The 20,818-nt window shown below is 55.6% G+C and overlaps 3 protein-coding genes across 10 annotated transcripts; 1 reads left to right on the top strand and 2 right to left on the bottom strand.

Annotated features, from left to right (window-relative positions):
- Window positions 1-302: 302 nt before the first annotated feature.
- ENDOG (endonuclease G) lies at window positions 303-6,537 on the top strand (the record flags this gene model as incomplete). Of its 3 annotated transcripts, none has more annotated exons than XR_014229826.1 (6): window positions 303-803; window positions 1,370-1,479; window positions 2,210-2,516; window positions 3,690-3,970; window positions 5,021-5,195; window positions 6,429-6,537. XR_014229826.1 is itself a non-coding variant. In XM_082327422.1 (3 exons), 3 exons carry the CDS (start codon window positions 303-305, stop codon window positions 2,493-2,495), a joined length of 897 nt encoding a protein of 298 aa, XP_082183548.1. In that variant the 3' UTR covers window positions 2,496-2,957. The 3 variants fall into 3 exon arrangements, 1 of the variants encoding a protein (XP_082183548.1); XR_014229827.1 differs by lacking the exon at window positions 6,429-6,537 and adding an exon at window positions 6,188-6,325; XM_082327422.1 differs by lacking the exons at window positions 3,690-3,970; window positions 5,021-5,195; window positions 6,429-6,537 and having other exon boundaries at window positions 2,210-2,957.
- On the bottom strand, window positions 3,052-9,745 carry SPOUT1 (SPOUT domain containing methyltransferase 1). Of its 3 annotated transcripts, XM_082327419.1 has the most exons (13): window positions 8,775-9,745; window positions 8,651-8,693; window positions 8,410-8,529; window positions 7,926-8,085; window positions 7,184-7,273; window positions 6,784-6,833; window positions 6,413-6,543; window positions 5,907-5,979; window positions 5,440-5,538; window positions 4,640-4,742; window positions 4,421-4,543; window positions 3,926-4,073; window positions 3,052-3,738 (listed from the first exon to the last, which is right to left on the bottom strand). In XM_082327419.1, exons 1-13 carry the CDS (start codon window positions 8,814-8,816, stop codon window positions 3,664-3,666), a joined length of 1,257 nt encoding a protein of 418 aa, XP_082183545.1. In that variant the 5' UTR covers window positions 8,817-9,745; the 3' UTR covers window positions 3,052-3,663. The 3 variants fall into 3 exon arrangements, with proteins under 3 accessions (XP_082183545.1, XP_082183544.1, XP_082183546.1); XM_082327418.1 differs by having other exon boundaries at window positions 4,421-4,742; XM_082327420.1 differs by lacking the exon at window positions 4,421-4,543 and having other exon boundaries at window positions 8,775-8,891.
- On the bottom strand, window positions 8,644-20,818 carry LOC309597732 (kynurenine--oxoglutarate transaminase 1-like). 4 transcript variants are annotated; one of them, XM_082327417.1, is made up of 13 exons: window positions 18,631-19,677; window positions 16,199-16,257; window positions 15,075-15,225; window positions 14,617-14,766; window positions 14,165-14,251; window positions 13,914-14,042; window positions 13,451-13,571; window positions 12,708-12,784; window positions 12,363-12,452; window positions 11,798-11,984; window positions 11,499-11,575; window positions 11,169-11,255; window positions 8,644-10,737 (listed from the first exon to the last, which is right to left on the bottom strand). In XM_082327417.1, exons 1-13 carry the CDS (start codon window positions 18,712-18,714, stop codon window positions 10,669-10,671), a joined length of 1,368 nt encoding a protein of 455 aa, XP_082183543.1. In that variant the 5' UTR covers window positions 18,715-19,677; the 3' UTR covers window positions 8,644-10,668. The 4 variants fall into 4 exon arrangements, with proteins under 4 accessions (XP_082183543.1, XP_082183541.1, XP_082183542.1 ...); XM_082327415.1 differs by lacking the exon at window positions 8,644-10,737 and adding an exon at window positions 20,736-20,818 and having other exon boundaries at window positions 11,163-11,575; window positions 13,451-14,042; window positions 18,631-18,751; XM_082327416.1 differs by lacking the exon at window positions 8,644-10,737 and having other exon boundaries at window positions 11,163-11,575.

Raw genomic sequence — 20,818 nt, 5'->3', positions numbered from 1 at the left:
CCGGGCAGGGCGCGGGGGAGCCGCGGTGGCCTCGCTGACCGCCCCGCTCTTTATTTTTGTACTTTCTCCTTCGCGGCCCGCGGGACTCCGGTTTAATGCTGTTCTCTCGTTTGTCCTAATAAAATGGTTTCTTTGCACAGCGGGGCCGCAGCCGCTTCTGTCGCCGCCGGCGGGGCCCGCGGGATGGCGGCGCCCTCTCGCCCTTAAAGGGGCGACGCTCCCGCCGTTCCGTTCGCGGCCCTCCCCCGGGGAAGCCGCGGCCCCTTTAAGCGGCGGCCGCTGCGGCGGCGCAGCGCACGGCCATGCTGCGGGGCCGCTGGCTGCTGCCCGCCGCCTCGCTGGCCCTGGGCGCGGGGCTGGGGGCGGCCCTCCCCGCCCGCCGGCGGGCCGAGGGCGGCGATGCGGCGGAGGGGCTGCTGGGCCGCCTGCCCGTCGTGCCCGCCGTGGCGGCGGCCGCTCCGCCGGCGCTGCCGGGCTCGGGGCGGGCCGAGCTGACCAAGTACGGGCTGCCCGGGCTGGCGCAGCTGCGGAGCCGCGAGTCCTACGTGCTGTGCTACGACCCGCGGAACCGCAGCGCTCTCTGGGTCATCGAGCAGCTCAACCGGGAGACGCTGAGCGGCACCTCCGACCGCGCCGGCTGCGACTTCCAAGAGGACGACTCGGTGCACGAATACCACCGCGCCACCAACGCCGACTACCGCGGCAGCGGCTTCGACCGCGGGCACCTGGCCGCCGCCGCCAACCACAAATGGAGTCAGAAAGCCATGAGGGACACCTTCTACCTCAGCAACATCGCCCCGCAGGTAGGAGCCGCCCCGGGCACCGGCTCCACGCAGCCCCCCGGGCCCGCAGGGAGGCTGGGCCCGCCCGGGGAGGGCGGAGCGGGGAAGCCGGAGCTGCCCCGGTTCAAGGGCAGGCGCTGCTCCCTGCTGGAAACCGCCTGGGAGCGTCTGGCTCTTCCACGTGCTTGTCCCTGTTCAGGCAGAGAGGGACCAGCGTGACCGAATGCACTCGGGGGTGCCATGTTTTCTGCTCAACTTAACAGCGATGCTGCAAACGCGCCTGCCTGCGCGCTCCTCTTTAGCCACGGGAGACGTCGTTCAGCGCGGCTCGTTGCAGGAGCGAAGTTAAACAGGCGGACAGATGCTTGCAAAAATCATGGTCTGAGGCAAGCGGGTTCTGCTCCTGGGTGTGCGAACCAGGAGCTCGCTGTACGCAGTGTCTGGAGCGGAGGTGGTAGAGGAGATCTCTCTAGGAAGTGCCTGGGGTGCTGCATGTCACAGAAAATATGGGTGGTGTTACTCTGAACAGTGAAAAAATTCCCCAGTGACTGACTTTGCTGTCTGTGTTGCCCTGGTTGTGTTTCTAGGATCCTCATTTAAACCAGAACGCCTGGAATAACCTTGAGAAGTACAGCAGAAGCTTGGCGAGGAACAACAAGAACGTCTACGTCTGCACAGGACCCCTTTTCCTGCCCAGGTAAGCACGAGGGCCAAGCTGGGACCACGCTGGAGAGATGCGTTGTGCTGGGAAAGGAAAGCAGGCAGAGGGGGCGCAGCCTCCCAGCTGCTCCCAAACGGGAGCCATCTGCTAAGGCCCCGCTCAGTGGGTGAGACCGGCTGTGCGCAGAGGTTCTGTGGAAAGGTGCTTCCTTAGGACTGGGGTTAGTTTGAGCATTTCCCATTCAGTTGATGATTATTTTGTGAGGAAAGGTGGGTTTCTTGAGCTACAACATAACCAAGTCGCTTTTGTTTGCAGTCCTTAACAATCTAGTAGTAGTAGATGACTAGATTATTAACAGGTTAGACTGCAGACCCCTTCCCTGCAGAATAAAGCTTCTGGGTTTTATTTCATGGACGATTTCTCCACTTAAGAGCACGACTTTATTTGCAAAGATCTTCATGTAGCGCTGAAGAGGAGCTGTCTCATGTTGAGATCTCTTCAGCAGGAGGAAGCAGCTTGGGAAGGCTGGTAAAGAGAGACAGCAGGGAAGGGATTTGAGGGGGGCACAGACCCAATACACTGCTCACTCAGCCTCACCGTGTCGCGTAGCCTCCGTTTCAGCGATGTTTTTACAGCCCTGCCACAGAAGCAGGGCTGCTCCCTGCCACGCTGCGGGGCGGGGGCTGTTAGGGGTGGCGGTGGAGGGCTGAGGGGGCGGCTGCGGCACCAGCCGAGGAGGTAACGTGGGACGTTGCTGTTGGCACAGGATGGAGGCTGATGGGAAGATGTACGTCAAGTACCAGGTGATTGGGAAGAACAACGTGGCCGTCCCCACCCATTTCTTCAAAGTGCTCATCTTGGAAAAGGAGAGCGGGGAGATTGAGTTGCGCTCGTACGTGATGCCCAACAGCCCTGTGGATGAGAAAATCCCCCTGGAACGGTTCCTGGTTCCCATTGAGAGCATTGAGCGAGCCTCGGGGCTCCTCTTTGTCCCAAACATCTTGAAGCGAACAAGTAACTTGAAAGCCATCACAGCTGGAAACAAGCGTTGAACGCCAACTAAACGAATCCAGGTATCCCCTGGCAAGGGACCGACAGCAGTCACCCGCAGAATAGTAGTTCCTTGTGCAATTTTAAATGTGAGAAATAGGAATCAAACCAGTGCTTCTCCTTACCCTTCCCCTCGTTTTGCCTAACAGTGAAACACAGCAGCAGGTCTCAAGGGCAGGTCCTGCAGAAGGCTCCCAGGCACTTGACACCATTGTAGGTCTTTAAAATTTGCCCCTAAGGTGCAGTAGGAGTGGAGCCTACCCCTGGAATGGCTCCCTTTGAGCTGTGTGGGGCTCATTAAGACACAAAGGGAAGTTCCTTAACTTCTGCTATTTAGCAGGGAAGAATGGGAGCAAGGTGGGTGCAGGGGGGGAGGAGAGGTTCCTGCCTTTCTGTGGCCAAAGCCCTGTATGATTGTTTTCTTTCAGAAGATGGTTTTAGCAGTAAAGCTTTGAACACCCACAGTATTGGTTCTTATCTGCTCGTACCAAAGCTCTGACTGTCTCAGCAGGAGGGGGGAGGACAGAGCCAACTTTTCCAGCTGCCTTCCTATTTGAGCTCACTGTAGGCAGAGCTTAAGGCATCGTAGATGGAGCCAAACTGTAAGGAGCTGTGCTGATGTGCTTTAGCGCTGAGGCCCAGCTGAAGCTCCAGCCCTTCCTGTTGGGAAGGATGAAGCCTTGGAGTTGAAGGGGGGCTGGGGGAGGTCAGGCTAACTGAGACAGGAACAGCTTCTTGGCATAAGGATTAAGTTTGGACTTCCTTTAAGTCTGAAGGCCAGATGGCTCCAGAGGCAGAGAGCATGCAGGATCTCTGGACGCTGAGTGCCCGTCCTCTACACCAGGACACACACATAAACTTCAAGGCAGCTGGGTTCCGCACTGCTTTATTCCCCACCCCAGATGTCTGAATTGGTAAATTCTGCTAAATTCCCAGTCTGCTGCCAGGCCTGTCCCAGCTGCTGCAGGCTGGGCCACGCAGGCGGGAGGGCACACACTTGCTGGTCCCAACGGCAGCCCGACACTTGGTCGAGCAGCGCTGCCAGCTTTAGTCACGCTGTGTCTTGGCCCCGCCAGGCTCTTGGAGCGATTTGCCCAGCACCCCGCGTTTGAACAGCCGCTTCCTCAAGGTAGTCCTCAGCTGAGGGCAAGGTCAGTGGTTTTCCTTCCCTCAGCTGTCGCTGGGTGTCTTCACAGCCTCATCGATGTGGGGTCTCAGCGCAGACAGGGAGATGAGCAGTGCTTCCTGGAACAGACCCAGGCGGCGGTCAGAACCGCTGCTCTCTGAGCAGCACCAGGCAAGCCAGCCGCTCTTTGCTGAGGCCTCACCACGGGGAACGAGGTGTGGGCCAGACGCGTCACTGCCAGAGGCAGAAACGCAGCGCTGCTCTGTGCACACCGGCATCGCGCCCACCGCGCCATTAGCCGCCTACCTCCGTCCGGATGGTTCTGCTGCCTTGGCTGGGACAAGTGTTCAGGTAGAAGTCAAACAAGACGCTTGGGTCGGTGACCTCCAGGTTTGGGTCCACGTCAACCCCAGCTTCCAAGCCCTCAAGACCTCCAAACACGACGAGGGCATGCCTAGGGGAGAGCACAGGGACGGGGTGAGAGGGGAGACTGGCTCTTGCCCCTGTACCAAGGCAGCTACAAGCTTTACATGGGAGAGCTGCTTGCGTGCCTCGAACCAAGTGGATTAAGAATTGGCTTCACATAACCCGTTCTCTTAACTTTATCTGCAAGAAACAGACTCGTTTCTTTTGTTCAGGTATGTGGGTCTGTGTTCAAGCTCCTCCATGCTGCTGGAGCAGGGAGCTGTGTCCCTTGCTGACAATGCCCAGTGCAGCTGCCTCCCTAAAAAAAGCCCCACAGCACTTGGCCACTGTGACAGTCCCTGCTGCCAGCTCCAGAGAAGCAGGAAGGGGATTGACCTTGTCCTGGGGTACTTCCCCCAGCTTCTGTCACGCAGAGGGATGTGCATTGGTGCGAAAGGCAGCAGCAGAGCACAGGAGGGAGCCTGCAGACAAGTCTTGCACTTGTATCTAGGAGCGTTCCTGCCTGGGAGAACACCAAGGCCACAGTGCAGCCCTGCTGCCTGCACCAGGCCTCCCTGGGGGCTCAGAGTGGGGCCAAGCGGGCAGGACACGAACCTGAAGGAGGGGAGAGTGGCCTGGTCCACGGAGCTGCCCCGCTCTGAGGTCCCAATGGAGAGATCGTAGCCTTCCTTGAACGGGCACTCTGAAAAGACAGCGCCTGGGAAACAAACACAATACGGGGTTATTCAGGGGGCACCCTCGCCCATGCCGCGTGCCTTCTGGACAGGCCGAAACACTCCCCAGGCGAGTGGCAGCAGCAGAAGGAATTGCTCTTTGGTGCCACTAGTGCATCAGGAGACAGAATCATTCCTCTGTCCTACATAATTCCCTTGCTGCAGGAGTCTCTGGCACCCTTCTCAGCTGCAGCACCTTTTCCTCAAAGCTCAAACAGGTGCCAGGAGCCATTCCTTGACTAATGGCTTATGATTTTCCTAGGAGGTCCAATCAATCAGAAGACAGGAAAAGGATCTTGCAGGGGTCTTGAGCTCAAATGTCACTGCTGGCTTTGATGTGAATGAGCAGGAGGCAGTTATGAAATGGAGATGTACGGGCTGGAGATGGAGAGCACCAACTCTTGTCTCCTGCTACAACATGGACATTTGGCGCAATGGTGAGTGGAAGTACAGGGCAGAGTACTGGTGGGTGACTGGGGTGATTCACACCCCTAGCTTTAGCCTTAAATTTGATTGCCACGTGGCTGCTAGCTGCACGTGTAAGCTGCCTTTGAGACAAAAGAGATTTCAAAGAAAGAGATGTTAATGTGTGCTGCAGATGTGCAGCCAGTAGGCCTGAAATTGGGATGGAAGCCCAGGCAGAGACATGGCAGAGAGCGGGGAACCCCTGCAAATACTTACTCAGGCAGGAGGCGAGGCGGACGCTGTAACCCCAGTACAAGCCTGAGACTGTCCGCGGGTGGTGTGAGGACACCACGGTGCCTTTCCGCACTTTAGCTTCTGAAAGGGAAGCAAGGAGATTAACAACCCCTGTGACCTCCTAGCGAGGGCTGGATCTGACCAGCCACGTACGGCGGTTTCTCCTGGGGCAGGGCACTGCCTTGGTGTCCAACCAAGAACCGCCCTTTTGCGCACATTCTGGAAAGCGTGCAATTACGTTTGGGATGTTTATTGTTGGTCAAAGAGCAGCTCCTCTAGGAGCTAACCAGGGAGGTACGGTAAGGGTGTTACTAAAATTGTGTGTGGAGCGAAGGGAACACGCAGAGCTGTTGGGTACCTTCAAACACGAGTAATCCGAAGGCTGTCATATGGAAGGACCAACTCCTGCAGGACTGAAGTTTACCGATGCTAACGGAGCAGTGGCTTACCTGGCTTCTGGGGTTCCTCCAGGCGCACAGTGACTCGCAGACCGGGGTTCAGCTGTCTGTCGATCTGTACCTCCTGCAGCGACAGTCACCATCAGTGTCAGACATTCGGGAAGTACTGGGGAAGGTGGGGAAGGAAGGGAACCCTCAAGGAAGTGGGGGTCTGTCCTGGCCTAGAGCTGGAGTGAGGAGCTCTGCGATCGGGGCCTGTGTGGTTCATGCAGTGCAGAGCAGGCTCAGAGTGGCTCAGGTCAGCAATCTGAGACTTATTTTGCTGCTCAAAGGTTCAACTTCAGCAGTGAAGCAATGATGTGCTGCAACGGGCAGGCCTGCCAGGACTTGGGAAGCTACAACCATTAACGAGCCAGAAGGGACAAGATAGCAGCAGCATTAAACCCCATGCCAGCCCGCTATGGCCTTCAGAAACTCAGCGGTACCCACCTGGCCAGCTTCAAATCTGCTGGAGAGACAGGGGAAATGGTTTTGGGATCTGTGGGTAACAGACATACCTTCCTCATCCCACAGTTAACAAAAGAGCCTCTGCCTGGCTTAGTTGGCCGGTCCAACACGACGCCTTCTCGGTACTCTGAATCCTCATCCACCCGCATGTGGTGGGGGCTGTCCAAGGGGTTGAGCAGCCCTAGAACAGCGCAGAGGAAAGCAACTGCTAAGGAGAGGACGCAAACTGTGGGAACGCAGGTGTAAGTACAGCTGCTCTGCTGCCCCCTCCCTCTCTGCCCCAACGTACCACGGCACAGCACCGCGCCTGTGCTCTAAAGTGGGGAAAAGTTTTTCAATTCCGGGCATGCCGTGCAAAACAAGAGCCAGAGCTCAGGAAGGGGGAGCCAACAGCTTGGGACAGAGACAACTGAGTCATTACCTGCAAACTGCAGATCCTCATGTTTTGGAAAAAAGGATTTCCTCAAGTACCTGTTATCAGAGAAGGTTCAAATGCAAAAACAGTTGTTTCTAAGGAATCCAACCCTCAATTCTAGCCCTGTTCTGACTCAAGCATGCTTTTCTCTGTACTCAGCTCCTTTAGCTCCCTCAAGTCCTTGATCTACCTCTAATGTATCATGCAGGTTGTATCCTGCATTCACTGCTCTTCTTTTAGTTAAACTCCTGAACCAGTCATGTGAAACAATTAGATCCTGTCTTCCTGCATAATTATGCGATAGAAACGGCATTTGCCTCCTGTTCCCATAGCCTCTAGCGTGAGATACCCATGGCAGGCAGCTCTGATGCAAATTGGATGCACAGTCTGACCACGGTGGACTTACTGCGGGCACTCCAAGTACTGCAGGATCCGAGCCAGCTGCACGCAAGCCTTGCCTTTCCTCCCGATTCCTTCGAAGTCCCCCTCCACCGTCCTGAAAGAGAAAGAGAGCAGCCTGTGAACTCAGCGTGAGACTGCACAGCCCCAAATGGCCAGGTCTCCAGAAAACCAAGCCTTGCTCCTTAATCTGAAAATAGCTGCACCCTCCGCCCCTAAGAAATAAATGGGCTGCCTTATAAAAGAGCGGCTCCAGAGGTAGAGACTGTTAACAAATCATATTTGGAACTCTCTCTGTAAGCCCAGTATCTTTTTCAGTTTTGTTTTTGATCTTTATTGACACAACTTGGCAGTTGGGTGCTACTGAGCTGGATGCTACAGGATTGCATGGCTTGGCCAGTTACCACAGATGCAGGTCCAGGCTGAAAAGGTGAAGGACGGGAATTCGTCTTCTGTGAGGATATAGGCCCGCCCTGTCCCTCCACAGCAAGATTTCAGAGTACAGGAGAACTTGAGCTCCTGCTGCTTTGTCATCCCCATGCTGGGATAAGTGATCCTGGTTGCCAGGGCAGTTAAGTCAACATCTTTGCCCAGTGGTATAGGGGTCCCTGTAATCCTGGCACTTGAGAGAGGCTCAAACATTTGCTTGAGGTACACGCAGGTCTTGCCTGGTCTTAGCTTAATAAAAGACTGAAGAAACAAAGCAGAGAGGAAACGCTTTCGTGCAGAACAAGATGGCTCCTCCTTACTTTACATCTTCTCCATGCTCGTCAAACACGACGATCTCATCCACGCAGAAGATGGCACAGGCCCGAGCAATCTGTCCAGCAAGGTACGTCCGCAGCTCCAGCGACTGGGCATTGTTCAGGATGGAGCCTGGCAGGGCCACGCTCAGCGTGTAGTGACGCCCTGGGGAACAGAGTGCCATCAGAAGAGAGCCACAGCTGCGCGTACAGCATTTTATTTACTACGTCGGCTGCAGTCGTGGTGGGAGCAGAAAGCAACCTCTGCTTTTTAGATTTTAATCATAGGTTTTTCTCTTAAGAAAGGTCTTTTGTGCGTTGCTCGCTGCATTGTGTTCATGCCTGTTTAGGCACGCGGATTGATCTGTATCAGATCTATGAAGGTGAGTGTCACCTTTCCTATCGATACATAAAACTGACTGACTTTTAACGACCAACCTCTCCCAGCTCTTTCAACCCAGGCCTCCCCGCCGGGTCACGGCGGCATCACCTTTGTCTTCCATCTGCTCCTCCTGCTTCTCGGCTTCTTTTTCTGCCAGCTCCCGCATCCGCTGTTTTTCCAGTTTCTTCAGTAGTTTCATTTCCTTCCATTTTTTCTTCTCTGCTTTCCCTGGAAGGGAGAACAGCGCCTCGCTTTACACAACGGGCCGTGAGCCCTCAGAGCAGGGCGGCTGCCGGGGGGAGACACGGCATGAGGGCCCCGCTGGCCACCCCCGGCGGCCCGGCCTTACTCTCCTGCTTCCAGCGCCGCCAATCCACCTTCCTCTCCTCAACCTGCGGGAGACAGCGACCGTTACCGCCGGGCCCCCCTCAGGGGCCGCCCCGGTAACCGGACAACGGCCGCGCTCACCCCACCTGCGCCCCTTTGGGCCGCTTGGCCGCGCCGCCGTCCGCCATCTTCGGCCCGCGCTTCCCGGCCACGCCCCCCCGCCGTGGTGATTGGCCGGAGGGCGCCTGTGCCCGCCCACGGTGGGGAGGAGCCCGGCGTCACGTGAGCCAATGGCCAGGCAGGGGGCGGGGGCAGTGCTTAGGTCGCCTGTGCGGGCTGTGAAGCTAAGCAGGGGTTGTCTCGTTCTGCGGGAGAATGGGTGACCTGAGGGAAACCGTGGGAGGGCGCGGGCGCAGCTCAGCCTCTCCAGGGCGCCTGGGGCTGGGGCTGGGTGTAAAATCGGCACCCCCGCCTCTGGGTGTCTTTGCACAAGCACTGCATGCGTGTTGGAGGATGGGGGGGTGTGCCCTGCTCCTTGCGGGGTGTGTCACGGCCTAGAGCAAGAGCCCACACGTGTAGGGATGTTGCAATTAATCTTTATGTTAATAATCTCATCTCACGGTTGCTTATTGGTGTCGGTGACTGCAGCTCTCCCAGCATTTGGCACGTGTGTGGGTGCAAAAGGGCCTTCAGCAGCACCCTCGCCCGCCCAGGCTGCGCAGGCAGGTGAGATGGGACGCGTCTCCCGCGGGCGAGGGCAGGAGGTGGGTGCCTGCTCCGCTCCCGCGGGCGAGGGCAGGAGGTGGGTGCCTGCTCCGCTCCCGCGGGTCAGCGCAGCTCTGGCTCCACCGGTGTCGGTACCCGCAGAGCCGCTGCCCGCTGGCCTGGGTGGGACAAGCAGCCACCACCGCGGGATGCAATGCAGGTGTTGCACGGGTGACGGCAGCTCTCCAGGAGAGCTGCGTCAGCCCCGGAATCATTACAGAGACATTTACTCTTCAATAATTGCAGTAATTCCACTTTAATAATTTAACCGCCACAAATACTTATCGCACAGTCTGTTGCACATAACTCCTGCGTGATTGATGATGCTGTTTTACATTCTTATCCAGGTTGAAATCGAGAATGACGCAAGAATTACCTTTCAAAACGCTGCTCACGTTACCCCAGCGCCCGCCAGCCCGGCGGGTGGGAGGCGGCGGGGGCCACCAGCAGCAGGAGCAGCCTGAGGCCGCTGCGCCCTTCCTCCCCGGCCACAGCACGCGCTTGTCAAAGGCCTGAAGGTTTTGCTTTGCAGCCTGGGCAATGCTGCCACGCTCTGACAAAGCACCAGGGGTGGTTTGGGGGGTGCGCGGGGAAGGTTTGGCAAGAGCCGGACTATTCATGAAAGCCTGTTTCCTGGGGGGAGCCAGTTACCGATTCCGCACTCGCCTTCCCCAGAGGTGCACAGAAAAAAATAATGGGAAAATTGTTAATTACGGGAAACAGCATTTCACTGGGTTTATAATTCTCAGGATCATAGGAATCAGCCTACTGATGGGTGGTGATACTGCAGAGTCCTGTGGGCACATGGGTGCTGGTGGAAATGCTGTCCTGTGCCCTGAGGCACACGAGTGGGGATGTGGAGCACGACAAGCCACGGTAACCCCGCAGCGTAGCCTTAAAGGTAGGCCCTGAAACACCTTTTCAGAATTTGGTGGTGAAAAAGACCCCAGGAGCCATCCTTACCTTGTGTCTTGCTGGACGCATCCCAGAACTGATTATCAAAGTCTTTAACCGTAAGAGGAAGAAATGTTGAATACTGGCAGCACACGCGAAGACTCGCTTCTTGCAAGGAACAGTGCAATCATTTCCCAGTGACAGAAAGTGTTCCCCAGACCCTGGGCATGGCAAGACTCTTACCCATTTGTCTGACAGAAAATGTGGTTGAAAGCACAAAAATCAGGACAGGTCAAAGTTTGTAGCCAAGCAAAGGAAGAGGAGAAAGAGCGGTCGTGGCAGGTGAGGACCACGGAGAGCCTGGTTTTCTCTCCAGTGTGCTCAGGGACTAGTTTTCTCCAATTTCCATTTTTGCAATATGTCGTTTGCTGCCTTCAGTGTGGCTTCCTCCTAAATAAATACCAAAGGTTTGGTCAGTGGTTTCCAGCCAAAACCCCTTTCCCCTCATTGCAGTCATCATTTGTATAAAAATCCCATTCTCATTCTGCAACATCGCAAATGCCCCGTGGTCAGTGTGACACAGGCAGAGCCATCTCTGGGGCAGGCATAGCCACTGGGCAACTAAATGTACACCCAGCAAACTCCCTGCCTTGACCAAGAAATGCGGGATGCTGATGGGGCAAGGCTTAGGATGGCACCGGCACACCTCCTGCCCCCGGCTCGGCTCGCGCGTCTGCAGGAGGGGCTTGGACCTGCTGTGATGCCACGCTCAGGCTCTAATGCCCAAGGTGCTCTGCATTTCTTCTTGGCATTTATCTCATTAAACCAGCCCTCATTATTACTCCCAACGTCGCCTTCCTTTGTGCTGCCACATATCTCACCTTTGCGAAGCAGAACCGGATGAAATGGTTGTAGTTGTTCTTGTGGGCCCCACAGTAGAAAGCGGAGAGCGGGATGGCGGCAAGTCCCTGGGAAGGGGAAACACGTGGAGCTGAGGTTACTCCTTCTGGGCTGGCGTGAAGTCATCCAGTTATTGCTCACAAGTCTCATGGATGGGCTTGTAGATGCCCTTGGTGCCCTGGCTGCTCGCTCTGCTTGAGCCCAGCCTGCCAGAGTGGAGGCCAGCTGCCGACAGACCCCCGGGCCCCCCCCGGCTGAGCTGCCAGGCCCGGCAGCGCTGGTGTGCACCAGAAAGGGCCGGACACATTTACCTTGTTTTTGACCATCCACTTTGCAAATCTGGAGTCATAGGGCTCGTCGGAGTCGGGGACATCAGGAACGTCGGATTCTGCAGGAGAAGCACAGCAGCGCAGGGGTGGGGGCTGCTGCCGCGTGCCTCAGCCAAGCCCCAAACCCACGGCCTCTGCGAGCTTGGATGGGAAACGCGCTATTGTCCGTCCCTGCTTTGGTGGTGCTTTATGCAGGTTCCTGTCCCTGCTGGTGGTACTGCTCCAGGGTGGCCCCCCCATACTCAGCCCTGCCTGAGCAAAACCGCAGCTGCACGACTCACTGAACTCCGAGATGTCTGCCACCAAGAAGTAGGTGCCCTCGGGGACGATGGGTTTCATCCCCACAGCATCCAGGCTCTGGACCAGCCAGTCTCTCTTCTGCTGCAGCATCTTGGGCAGTTGGACGAAGTAGCTTTCTGGTTTCCCACAGAGCTCGAGCTCCCTCTGGAAACCCTGAGCCACGGCCTCCTGCGAGGAGAGAGGAAGCCGGGGGGAAGATGGTCAAGGCTTGCTTGAGAACCGGAGTCTTTGCTCTGATGCAATTCACGGGTGACTAGGGAGCAGGGGGTGATTTCTCACTGCACCAAGCCAAGCTCTCTGCCTCCAGCCCCTCCAAATGGCCCCTTGGATTTGTCAGTGCAAAATAAGGAATATACCCCAGGCAGGCTGGACTTTCCCCTTCCTCTCGGGCATGGGGCAACCACAGGGAGAGGGGAAGAAGCCTCTCCAGGGCACCACACATACCCTGTCCGTGCCTTTCAGGTCAGCCGTGGGCAGAAGGACCTTCTCTCACCCCTGCTTTGGGGGTCCGGGAATCGCAGGGCCGGTTGCAGGGAGCCGCCTTACCTGGGCAACTGTGGCGCAGTGGTAGACTGAGTTTTGGTGCACGGTATGGAGGTGCTGCAGCAGCCGGTTGGGTCCCACGGTCCAGCCCACCTGTGGCCAGGAGAGGAGGAGGAAGGTGGTAAGTCTCTGTGTACCTGTTCAGGCTCCCCTTTATTTGCCTGTGCTGGCTTCATTCTATTTTCCAGACAGGGCTATCATAAAGCAGCTTTGGTACTTTCAGACCTGACTCAACGCTGAGTGTGTGGCAGCGGTGTCCCCAGTGCCATCCTATGGCAGTGGGAGCCATGCCCTGGAGCAAAGGGATGGGGATGGGGTGACAAGGAGGTGCCACACAGGGGAATTCACCTTCCATCCAGTGGCACTGAAGGTTTTCCCAGCACTCCCGATGATCACCGTCCGGTCCCACATCCCCTGCAAGCTGGCTGGTAACAAAACAAAAGAGAAACAATGATGGCAGAGCTCAGCGCGCTCGCTTCTGGGCTGTATTAACAACATGGTGGGAGCTCTTTGCCCACCAGAACCCATGGTGGCCTCTTGTGTTCATAGCACATCTTTCACCTGGATGAGCCTCAAAGCACATCCCAAGCAGGCAGCCAGGTTTCTCAAGAGCATCTCTTTGTAATGAAGTGTTTTCATATGCATGTACCCAGCCGCAGGGGTTTCCAGAGGTGCCAAGCACCATCACGCTGCAACAAGGTGATTGCATGTTACTGCAACTGGGAGGACGGGCCTCCGAAATCATGTTGAAATAGATGTCCCAAAATTAGAGACACCAGAAAGCTGTGGTTTTACAACGTGTGGGAAAAAAATACAGTTTCTTTGGAGCCAAAGGGCTCTTTGCTCTGGATCTCACACTTGTGAAGCCAACTCTGACTGGGTCTGGAAGTCAGGGCTCCAGTTCAAGACCTGGTTTGGAGGCTGAGACTGAAGTGCAGTAAAATACCTCTACTGGGAGGTGGTGCTGGGAGAGCTGTGCATGCAAGCAGCCCATGTAATTTCCAGGGGACCCCAGTTAAATCACCAGGTCCTTCCCTCAAGATGCTGTACCAAGAGAAGACACCCAAGCTCAGCCAAGCCTTTCGCCGTACCGATGCGGATGTGCTCCTTCCCGTCGTAGACCAGCCACTCGTACACTTCATCGCTGATGCACAGGACGTCGTGCTTCACACACAGATCTGCAATGAGCTCCAGCTCCCCTCTGCTGAATACCTGCAGCAGGCAGGGAGTGGAGCAGAGATGCAGGAGGAGCATTTCGGAGCCCCTGCCTGTCCCTGCCTCTCTGCAAAGGCTGCACACCCTGCCTGCACCATCTCCCAAGCCAGGGTGGGCAGGAGCTGGCTGCAATGGTCTAACAGGGCAAGGCCCCTGCTGGCACAGAAGACCAGGCTTAAAAACACCAAAAGAGTGAGCGCAGCGTGCGGTGCTGCCACAACACCCATTTCCCTTGTGTGCAAGGAAGGGCAAGTCACTGCTACGCTGCAAATGTGGCTGGGTGAGCTGTGGCACCCCAGCTGCTTTCAGGGCCAGCCACAGCAAGGCCAGGGGCGTTACCTTGCCCAGAGGGTTGTTGGGTGAGTTCAGGACGATGGCTTTTGTCCGTTCACTGAATTTAGAAGCCAGTTCAGCTGGGTCCAGCTGCCAGTCTGCACTAGACATCAATTTTCCATCTTTTGGAGCTTTCTAGAGAGAACAGAAGGGAAATTCGGCTTGCTTTGCTACCTCTGCACTTTGCTTACCGCTCACCTCTTCGCTCACTTTGTATGACTCTTCCCTCCTCGACAGCTTTGCTCCGAGCCACTCACCGGTCTCAGCGGGACAAACACAGGCATCCCACCAGCCATTTTCACCATCGGCTCATAGCAGTCAAAGAAAGGTTCAATGATTATCACCTGGAAGAAAGGAAAATGTCAGTGCCCTCCTGGCGCTGCTCAGACCTTCCCTGATGGGTGCAGAGAGCAATGGGAGGGACAGGAAATTTTAATATTGTAATGGAGAACCTGCATTGCCAGTGGGCAGTGTCAGGGAGGAACAACATCACTCAGGGCAAAAGGGTTATTTTGGCTTATTCAGAAATGAGACAGTGCCCTGCAGCAGAGAGTTTTTTTCCTTGGGAAACTTAAATATTGGATAATGGGGATAAAACCTTTTCTGATTTGCAAAAGGACTATGTAAACCTACCCCTGGCAGACCCACAGCCAGGAAGGGCTCTCCTGGGGGAAGGCTGCCTGTGCAACAAGCCCAACTCTTGCCTTACCTCATCGCCTTCATCAACGAAAGCCTGGAAGCAGCAGAAAAGGGCCTGGTACGCCCCCACAGTCACCATCACATCGGTCATAGGATCCAGGTCCCGTCCAAGCAGCTTCCCAAAATACTGGGCTAGGATCTTCACCAGAGGTGGGTGGCCCTGTTGGGTGAGAAGAGGGGTGGGATTTGGGTTGCAGAAGCCTTCTAAAATATGGATGAGCCCTTGGAAGGGGCCTGGGCAGCCAAGTGCCCTGTGACCGAGCGTGTGGGGCATCTTCCAGCCCGGCTGCTTCAAACGCCCTGGTAAAGCAGGGTGTTACAGCCCCGGGTAGGGGGCCTGGGCAGAGGCTGCATGCGTGTTTTGCCTCGTGGTTTGCCCTGTTAATTGCTGCCTGATGAGGCCTGAAGCGGCCAAGGCTAATGGGGAGTGGCGGGGGTATTGCCAAGGAGGGGGGTCTGTCCACGCACGAAGGCACGGGTGTACTGGTGCAGCATGTGGTTCTCCCCGCTGAGGGCTCTCGTGAACGCCTCCTTCAGAAAGTCTGGTGGGGGAAAGTCGGGGAAGCCCTGGCCCAGGTTCACTGTGGAGTAGGTGGCAGCCAGTTTTACAAACTCCACCCTGGAGAGAAGAAAGGGAAAGAAAGACAAGGATTTACAGAGGGTCGAGGCAGCACGCTGGCACTGCCTCTGCTTGCCAGCACCCCTTTGGAAGTGACCAAGGTTGGTGTCCCTCCTGCGGAGCCATCCCGCTGCTCACAGGTGGACAGGGCCAAGCCCAGGTCACTTCAGACCCATTTCAACTAAATCAAGGATGAGCCACGATTGCACTGGGGGGTGGTTTTAATTTGTTCTCGAAGGAAACAGTTGTGCTGTCTGGGTGTGTGGTCGCAGCAGAAGCCGTGCACCGCTTCTGATCGGACCAGACTGAGCAGGAGAGGTCTCGGAGGTTTTCACGCTCATACCAGTTCTGCAAAATTTAGCAACTCGACACCGTGAAGGCCTCTGCAGAGGGAAAGGCAGGCTGAACTCACCGCTTGTCTCACCCAAGAGCCAGCTCATCAGCAGTTTGTAGCTTGAAACCAGGCACAGCAGGGCTTTGGGTAAAGCCCATTTAAATATTTTCTTCAAGCATGCAGTTTTCCCAATGCCATACTGTGCCTGGCAGGCTGGGAACAGCATTTGCAGCATCCCTTTGCCTGCCTCTCTGCTTGCAGTGCCCTAGGGTGGGCTTGAAGCGGACCCAGGCTGCAGCCAGTGCGCTGCAAACCACTGGCTCAGATTTGGGTGCTGCGGGGATCATTCAGGCGGATGGGCTGGATGGAGTGCAATGCGCTACGAGGCGCTCCCGCCTGCCTTCCCGCAGGATGGTACGGGACACCTGATCCGGCAGAAAGTGTGGGCAGCAGGTACAGAACTCAGCCAGGGTAAAGTCTCCCGGGACAAACTTGCCCTGATGTGCTTCCCGAACAGATGCAAAGCAGCCGAGGGAGACTGCTGCTCTGCGCTGTGTGGCTGTGGTGATTTCTATCTAGTATTAGGCTGCCTAAAACAACATCTACCACCAGGGTAAAACAGCTATTCTCTTAACTCACCAGATATTCTTATCTATTCCCTCCAGCCTCCGAGCTTGCACTGGCTTTGACATTTTTGCCTGCAAAGAGAGAGAGAAAGAACATGAGTTTGAAGCTTTTATTAATGGCAATGGGGCCACATGCAAAGGGGACGTGGCCTCCCCAGGTCTGTTTTTCCCAATAGAAGGTGTGCCCTTTAGTATTGCTTCATGGGTTGTTGCTGACCGACCTTAGAGCAGTAACGCTGTTGCAGTGGTTTCTAGAAAAAGCTTCAGACACTTTTTATGAAAGATCACACAGACGAGAGCTGGCAGAGGAGGATGTTTCATTTACAAGTTTCAACAAGAACTGAGAAAACAGATGAACAAAAGGAGCGTGTGTATGCTCACTGGGGAGCTGGCAATGCCTTAAACCTCATTTTCAGTTGGAATAAATCATGGGGTCAAATGAGCTCAGTCAAGCTGTAACAGCCAGGCCAATGACCCCAGACCTCAGCCTTTTGCCTTCCACAGCCTCTCTTGTCCTCCATCGGAAGGACCTCCTTGTTCTCTACAGGCCCCAAAATATCCCCTTTTCCTCAAAGACAAACCTTTTTTATTCCACGCTGCTCTAAGGAGTAGCAGTAGTATTTGCTGCTTTGTCCTGCTGGAGCCCTTGCTGAAGGGACTTGCTCTAGATCCTAAACAAAACGCTGGTTTCTGCACCTAAAGTTCACAGCAAACCCAGGCAGCAGCTGGCTACAGGCAAGAGGGGAGCACAGCACGCAGGTCAGTCTGATGTACGGAGACACCAAGGTACCGTTCGCCTGACTGATATCTAATTTCCACGTGCATCATGGCTAGGGCGGGTGGGAAGAAGGACAGTAGGAAACATTGAGAGCAAAATCCTCCTTCCAGTTGGGTAAGCACAGTGGGAGAAAGTCAGATGTGTTTGATGGGGAATTTATCATGAGGATGATGAAAAGCGGCAGAGGCAGAATTTAATAACTCAACAGCACGGGGAGAAGGTAACCAGACAGCGAAGGGACTGGAAACCAGAGACAAATGATGCTCAATGCACCAAGAAAAGTCAGCGTGGGGACATGAGGAGGGCATCTCTGAAGCAATGAGCCAAGAAAATGATCGTCACCATGGCAAATAAAATACATTTGAACAGGGACAAGGTGAAAGCAGCTGAGATGTGAGATGCAGAGCTGGGATGTGAGGGGATAGGGTCTGTGCTCTGCCGTGCCGGGATGGGGGGGGATACCAGTTCAGCCCCCTCCCCAGGCTCGGCTGCAGCGGTAACTCCCCACTTACCTGCTCACCTCGGCCCTTCCCAGAGGGCTGCACCAGAATTTGAAGAGTGCCCCAATGATATTTTGTGTTGAGGTCTTTGGATTTTTATACAGCTTCTGCCCTCACGAGGGATCTTTGCAAATAACTTGCTGAGGAGCCCTGTGTTTCCGAAGGCACCGGGTGGACTCTGCGCTCCCCCGTGGTGCCGGGCAGGTAGCCAAGGGCGAGCAGAAGTCGCTGCCTCCCCCAGTCCTCTGCTTTGCTCTTTCTGCACAAGCTCATGGATATTACGGTCAGCAAGATCCGGTGCCTGAGCTAATTTTGGTGGGAGTGGAAGGATTCGTGGCTTGGGAAGTAAAAGATAGCTGGAGGTGAAATATTAACAGCTCCAGCGCTGTTCTCCTGCAGCGGGGCTGCTGCTGGCCACAGTTCAGAGAATTTAACAGCATCGGCAAGGGTGATGGGGGTCAGTGGGACGAAGGTGCTTTAAGCCTAGAAATTCCCAGTTCTGAGGAAAGGCCTTGTCTGCTCCAGCCCTTTCAGGAAGGGAAATGACAAATACTTTCTTCTTTTTAGGTCCCCCCATCCCATTGCCAGCCTGCGTGATGCTGCCGTGCGTGGCTGCCCATCAGGCTGGAGAGCAACACAGGCCTGGGGCCACGCAGCCCCCAGATCTGTTTCAGCCCGTTCTGCTCCCCCAACCGCACGTGTGTTTCTGCAGTTGCCATTTGCCTGGCAGCCAGACAGGATGGCTGAGTGCAAATGTAGTGGCCACAACTTAGTGGCCACAACCTTCCACCACTGACTCCCTGCCGCACGCGATTTCCTTGCTCTGCATGTTTGTATCTCCAAGAGGGATGCTGATATTTCCCAAGTACTTTGCAACCCAAGAGGCTTTAGTAGAAGAGACCATAAGACGAGGCAACCCCACAAACAATGAGCTTTCCTCTGTATGAAGAATATTCTCTTGCTATGAGATGTTCCCTTTAAACAGGCTACCTGGAAATAAACGGGTACAGAGGAGATTGCACCAGTGTGGCTTTTCCTGATGTGCCCTATCTGCCATCGCTGCCAAGGCTAGCTCCTGGGCAGTGGGCTCCCCCGGGCTCCACGCCGCTGCAGCCTGAGCCAGGGACCAGGCTGCTGGCCAGAAACATGACGCTGGGCATTCAATACCTCGCTGGAGTACGAGCTATATCCAGCGCTGCTCTTCCTCTCCAGCAAGAAGTGACGCAGAGACGGTCCCGCTCTCCTGAGCATGCCACGGCTCCTGCTGTCTCACTCCTACGGGCACGACCTGCATTTCCCCCGGACACAGAGCAGAGGGGTGAGACAATTTCTCCATGGCTGCAGGGGTAAAGCAAACGCTCCGTGTACCTGGGGATGAGGCAGGTCCAGACCCCAAGCCGTGGTTGTTCTGCCACAGAAAGCAAAAGGGGGAACAAACTGCTTTGTGTCTTGTCCCTGCAACATCAAACAGCGCTGGGAGTGTACTTTGTGCCCATGACACACACAAAGTCAGGATCACAAGGGCAACCATGGCTTCTGCCTCCTCTCTCCCCAATTCCAGGCTCTCCCCAGTTTCCTCTGCACTGGGGGGAGCAGTACGGACACCAGTGAGAGGCCATCCTCTGGGAATTCCGTATTCAACATCAGCTTCCCATCCAGTTTCATTGATCCCAGGTATCTCTTGCCTCTGCCCTTCCTCCCCTGCAGCTCCTCCACCTTCCTCCCTGATGGGGCTGTGCCTTGGCAGGGCTGTTGGGACACCCTGCCTCTTGAGGCTGGCAGGGGAAACAAGGGGCCGTAGGGATGTACGCTGGGCAAACCTGCTCCACACAAACCCATCTCTTCTTTCATGTTCTTAAGGTTACAAAAAAGAAAATTCAAAGCACGAGTGCTGCTATTTTTGAGAATCTCTGGCCTCTCAGCTGCTGCAACTCCAAGCTGTTTAGTCACAAGTTTTACTCTGATGAACAAGATGTCAGCTTCCATCTCCAAAGTGATTTTGGTGTTTCCTTTTCCTTCAAGGCCCCAAACAAATTAATTTCTGTGCCTGACGCAGCCTGTCCCTTCTCCTCAGGGCCCCTCAACTATTCTACAGCATTGCTTAAATATGCGGTATTTAAGCTAAAATAATGTTTTGTTAGGTACTTGAGATAAAAGCGGTGAGTCTGGAGGACGCACGCACCTTTATTTTGACCAGCCGTGGATTAATTTACCCAGCTGCCAAAAAATAAATTAAAGCAGGCTTGAAGCTGGCCAGCCCACAGGTAAGTTCTCAGTATTGCTAGGTGCGCTTTCCATCCTTACCTGGAGAATGTGAGTCCCCACTGTTTGCATTTTGTGTTATTTCTAACAAAAGTGCAAAGCGGCTGCCAGCTGAGACCAGGGGGGTTTTATATCTCTTTGCCCAGGTGGGAAAGAACAGCACAATTTATGGAAAAATGGGTAGCCACAGCGTAATATTGCTTGGGACTGCAAAATATCCACCTGCAAAATATCCCCTGTGCGCGGGACAGCTGCATGTCGGGGACGGGCGCTGAGATGTGGGGGGACACTGCTTTGGGATGCAAAGCAAATGAGTATGGGAATGAGGGGGCTAACCCTGCAGGTGACAAAATGAAAGTGTGGCAGTAAAAAGGGCTTCACTGGATTACAGAAAACTACAGAGCTGGTGTAAGAGCCGTACGCAAGGCTCCTGCAAAGAGCTAGAGGCAGCGCTGGGGTCGGGGTGCTGCTCCCAGTGGGAGCTAGGGGCAGGGGCTCTGGGGCAGGGGCTAGGGCAGAGGGCTCTGCCTCGCCTCCCCAGCCCTGGATGGTGTTTTGGAGCGGGGTCAGCCACCAGGGAGTCAAAAAGCCTGGGAAAGGTTCGGGGAGCCTCTCACCGTTGGGCATTTCAGGCTGTGCTGTATGTACGCTCCCTGCAAGCGAGGAGCCACGTCCTGGTGGGGTGCACACGGAGCACACTAAGGGTTTTGGAGGTGACAGCTGAAAGGTCACCGCAGGGACCGGTCACTCACCACCTCCTGCCCTCCAGCCCGCGGGCACCAGCCGTCTCCTCTGTCCCAGTGCTCCCCAAGCACCTCCACGGTGCTGGCCAGCCTGGCTGCTCACAGGTGCACCCCGAAGGCTCTGGGGACATGGGTCCCCCTGAACCCGTCACGCCGTGGGGTGCAACGCCACAGCGGGATCACGGTAACAGCAACCGCCAGCAAGCGCACACATGTAGGCGCGAGGCAGCTCGCAGAAGGGATGGTGGGGGGGTAAAACCGACTTACATCAAGCTGGGCCACGCTGCATTACGCTGCAAAAGTCTGGCACAATCGCCCAGGCTGCGTTTGCACACATGCTGCCCTCTCCC

The sequence above is a fragment of the Platalea leucorodia genome (genome assembly GCF_965183815.1).
Source record: "Platalea leucorodia genome assembly, chromosome: 15".
In the NCBI taxonomy this organism is placed as follows: Eukaryota; Metazoa; Chordata; class Aves; order Pelecaniformes; family Threskiornithidae; genus Platalea; species Platalea leucorodia.
The sequence above is the reverse complement of the archived record's forward strand: the minus strand, read 5'-3'. Positions and strand labels throughout refer to the sequence as shown.

Coding starts and splice junctions, on each gene's coding strand:
- SPOUT1 (XM_082327418.1), bottom strand. CDS start 8,816: ATGGCGGACGGCGGCGCGGCCAAGCGGCCCAAAGGGGCGCAG. Junction 7,274..7,925: donor GAGCATGGAGAAGATGTAAA/GTAAGGAGGAGC, acceptor TTTCTCTTTCAG/GACGGTGGAGGGGGACTTCG. Junction 5,539..5,906: donor GGAGGAACCCCAGAAGCCAG/GTAAGCCACTGC, acceptor CTTCCCTTTCAG/AAGCTAAAGTGCGGAAAGGC.
- LOC309597732 (XM_082327415.1), bottom strand. CDS start 18,714: ATGCTCAGGAGAGCGGGACCGTCTCTGCGTCACTTCTTGCTGGAGAGG. Junction 14,043..14,164: donor TGTTTGTCCCGCTGAGACCG/GTGAGTGGCTCG, acceptor TGTTCTCTCTAG/AAAGCTCCAAAAGATGGAAA. Junction 12,785..13,450: donor GAAGGAGCACATCCGCATCG/GTACGGCGAAAG, acceptor TTTTGTTACCAG/CCAGCTTGCAGGGGATGTGG.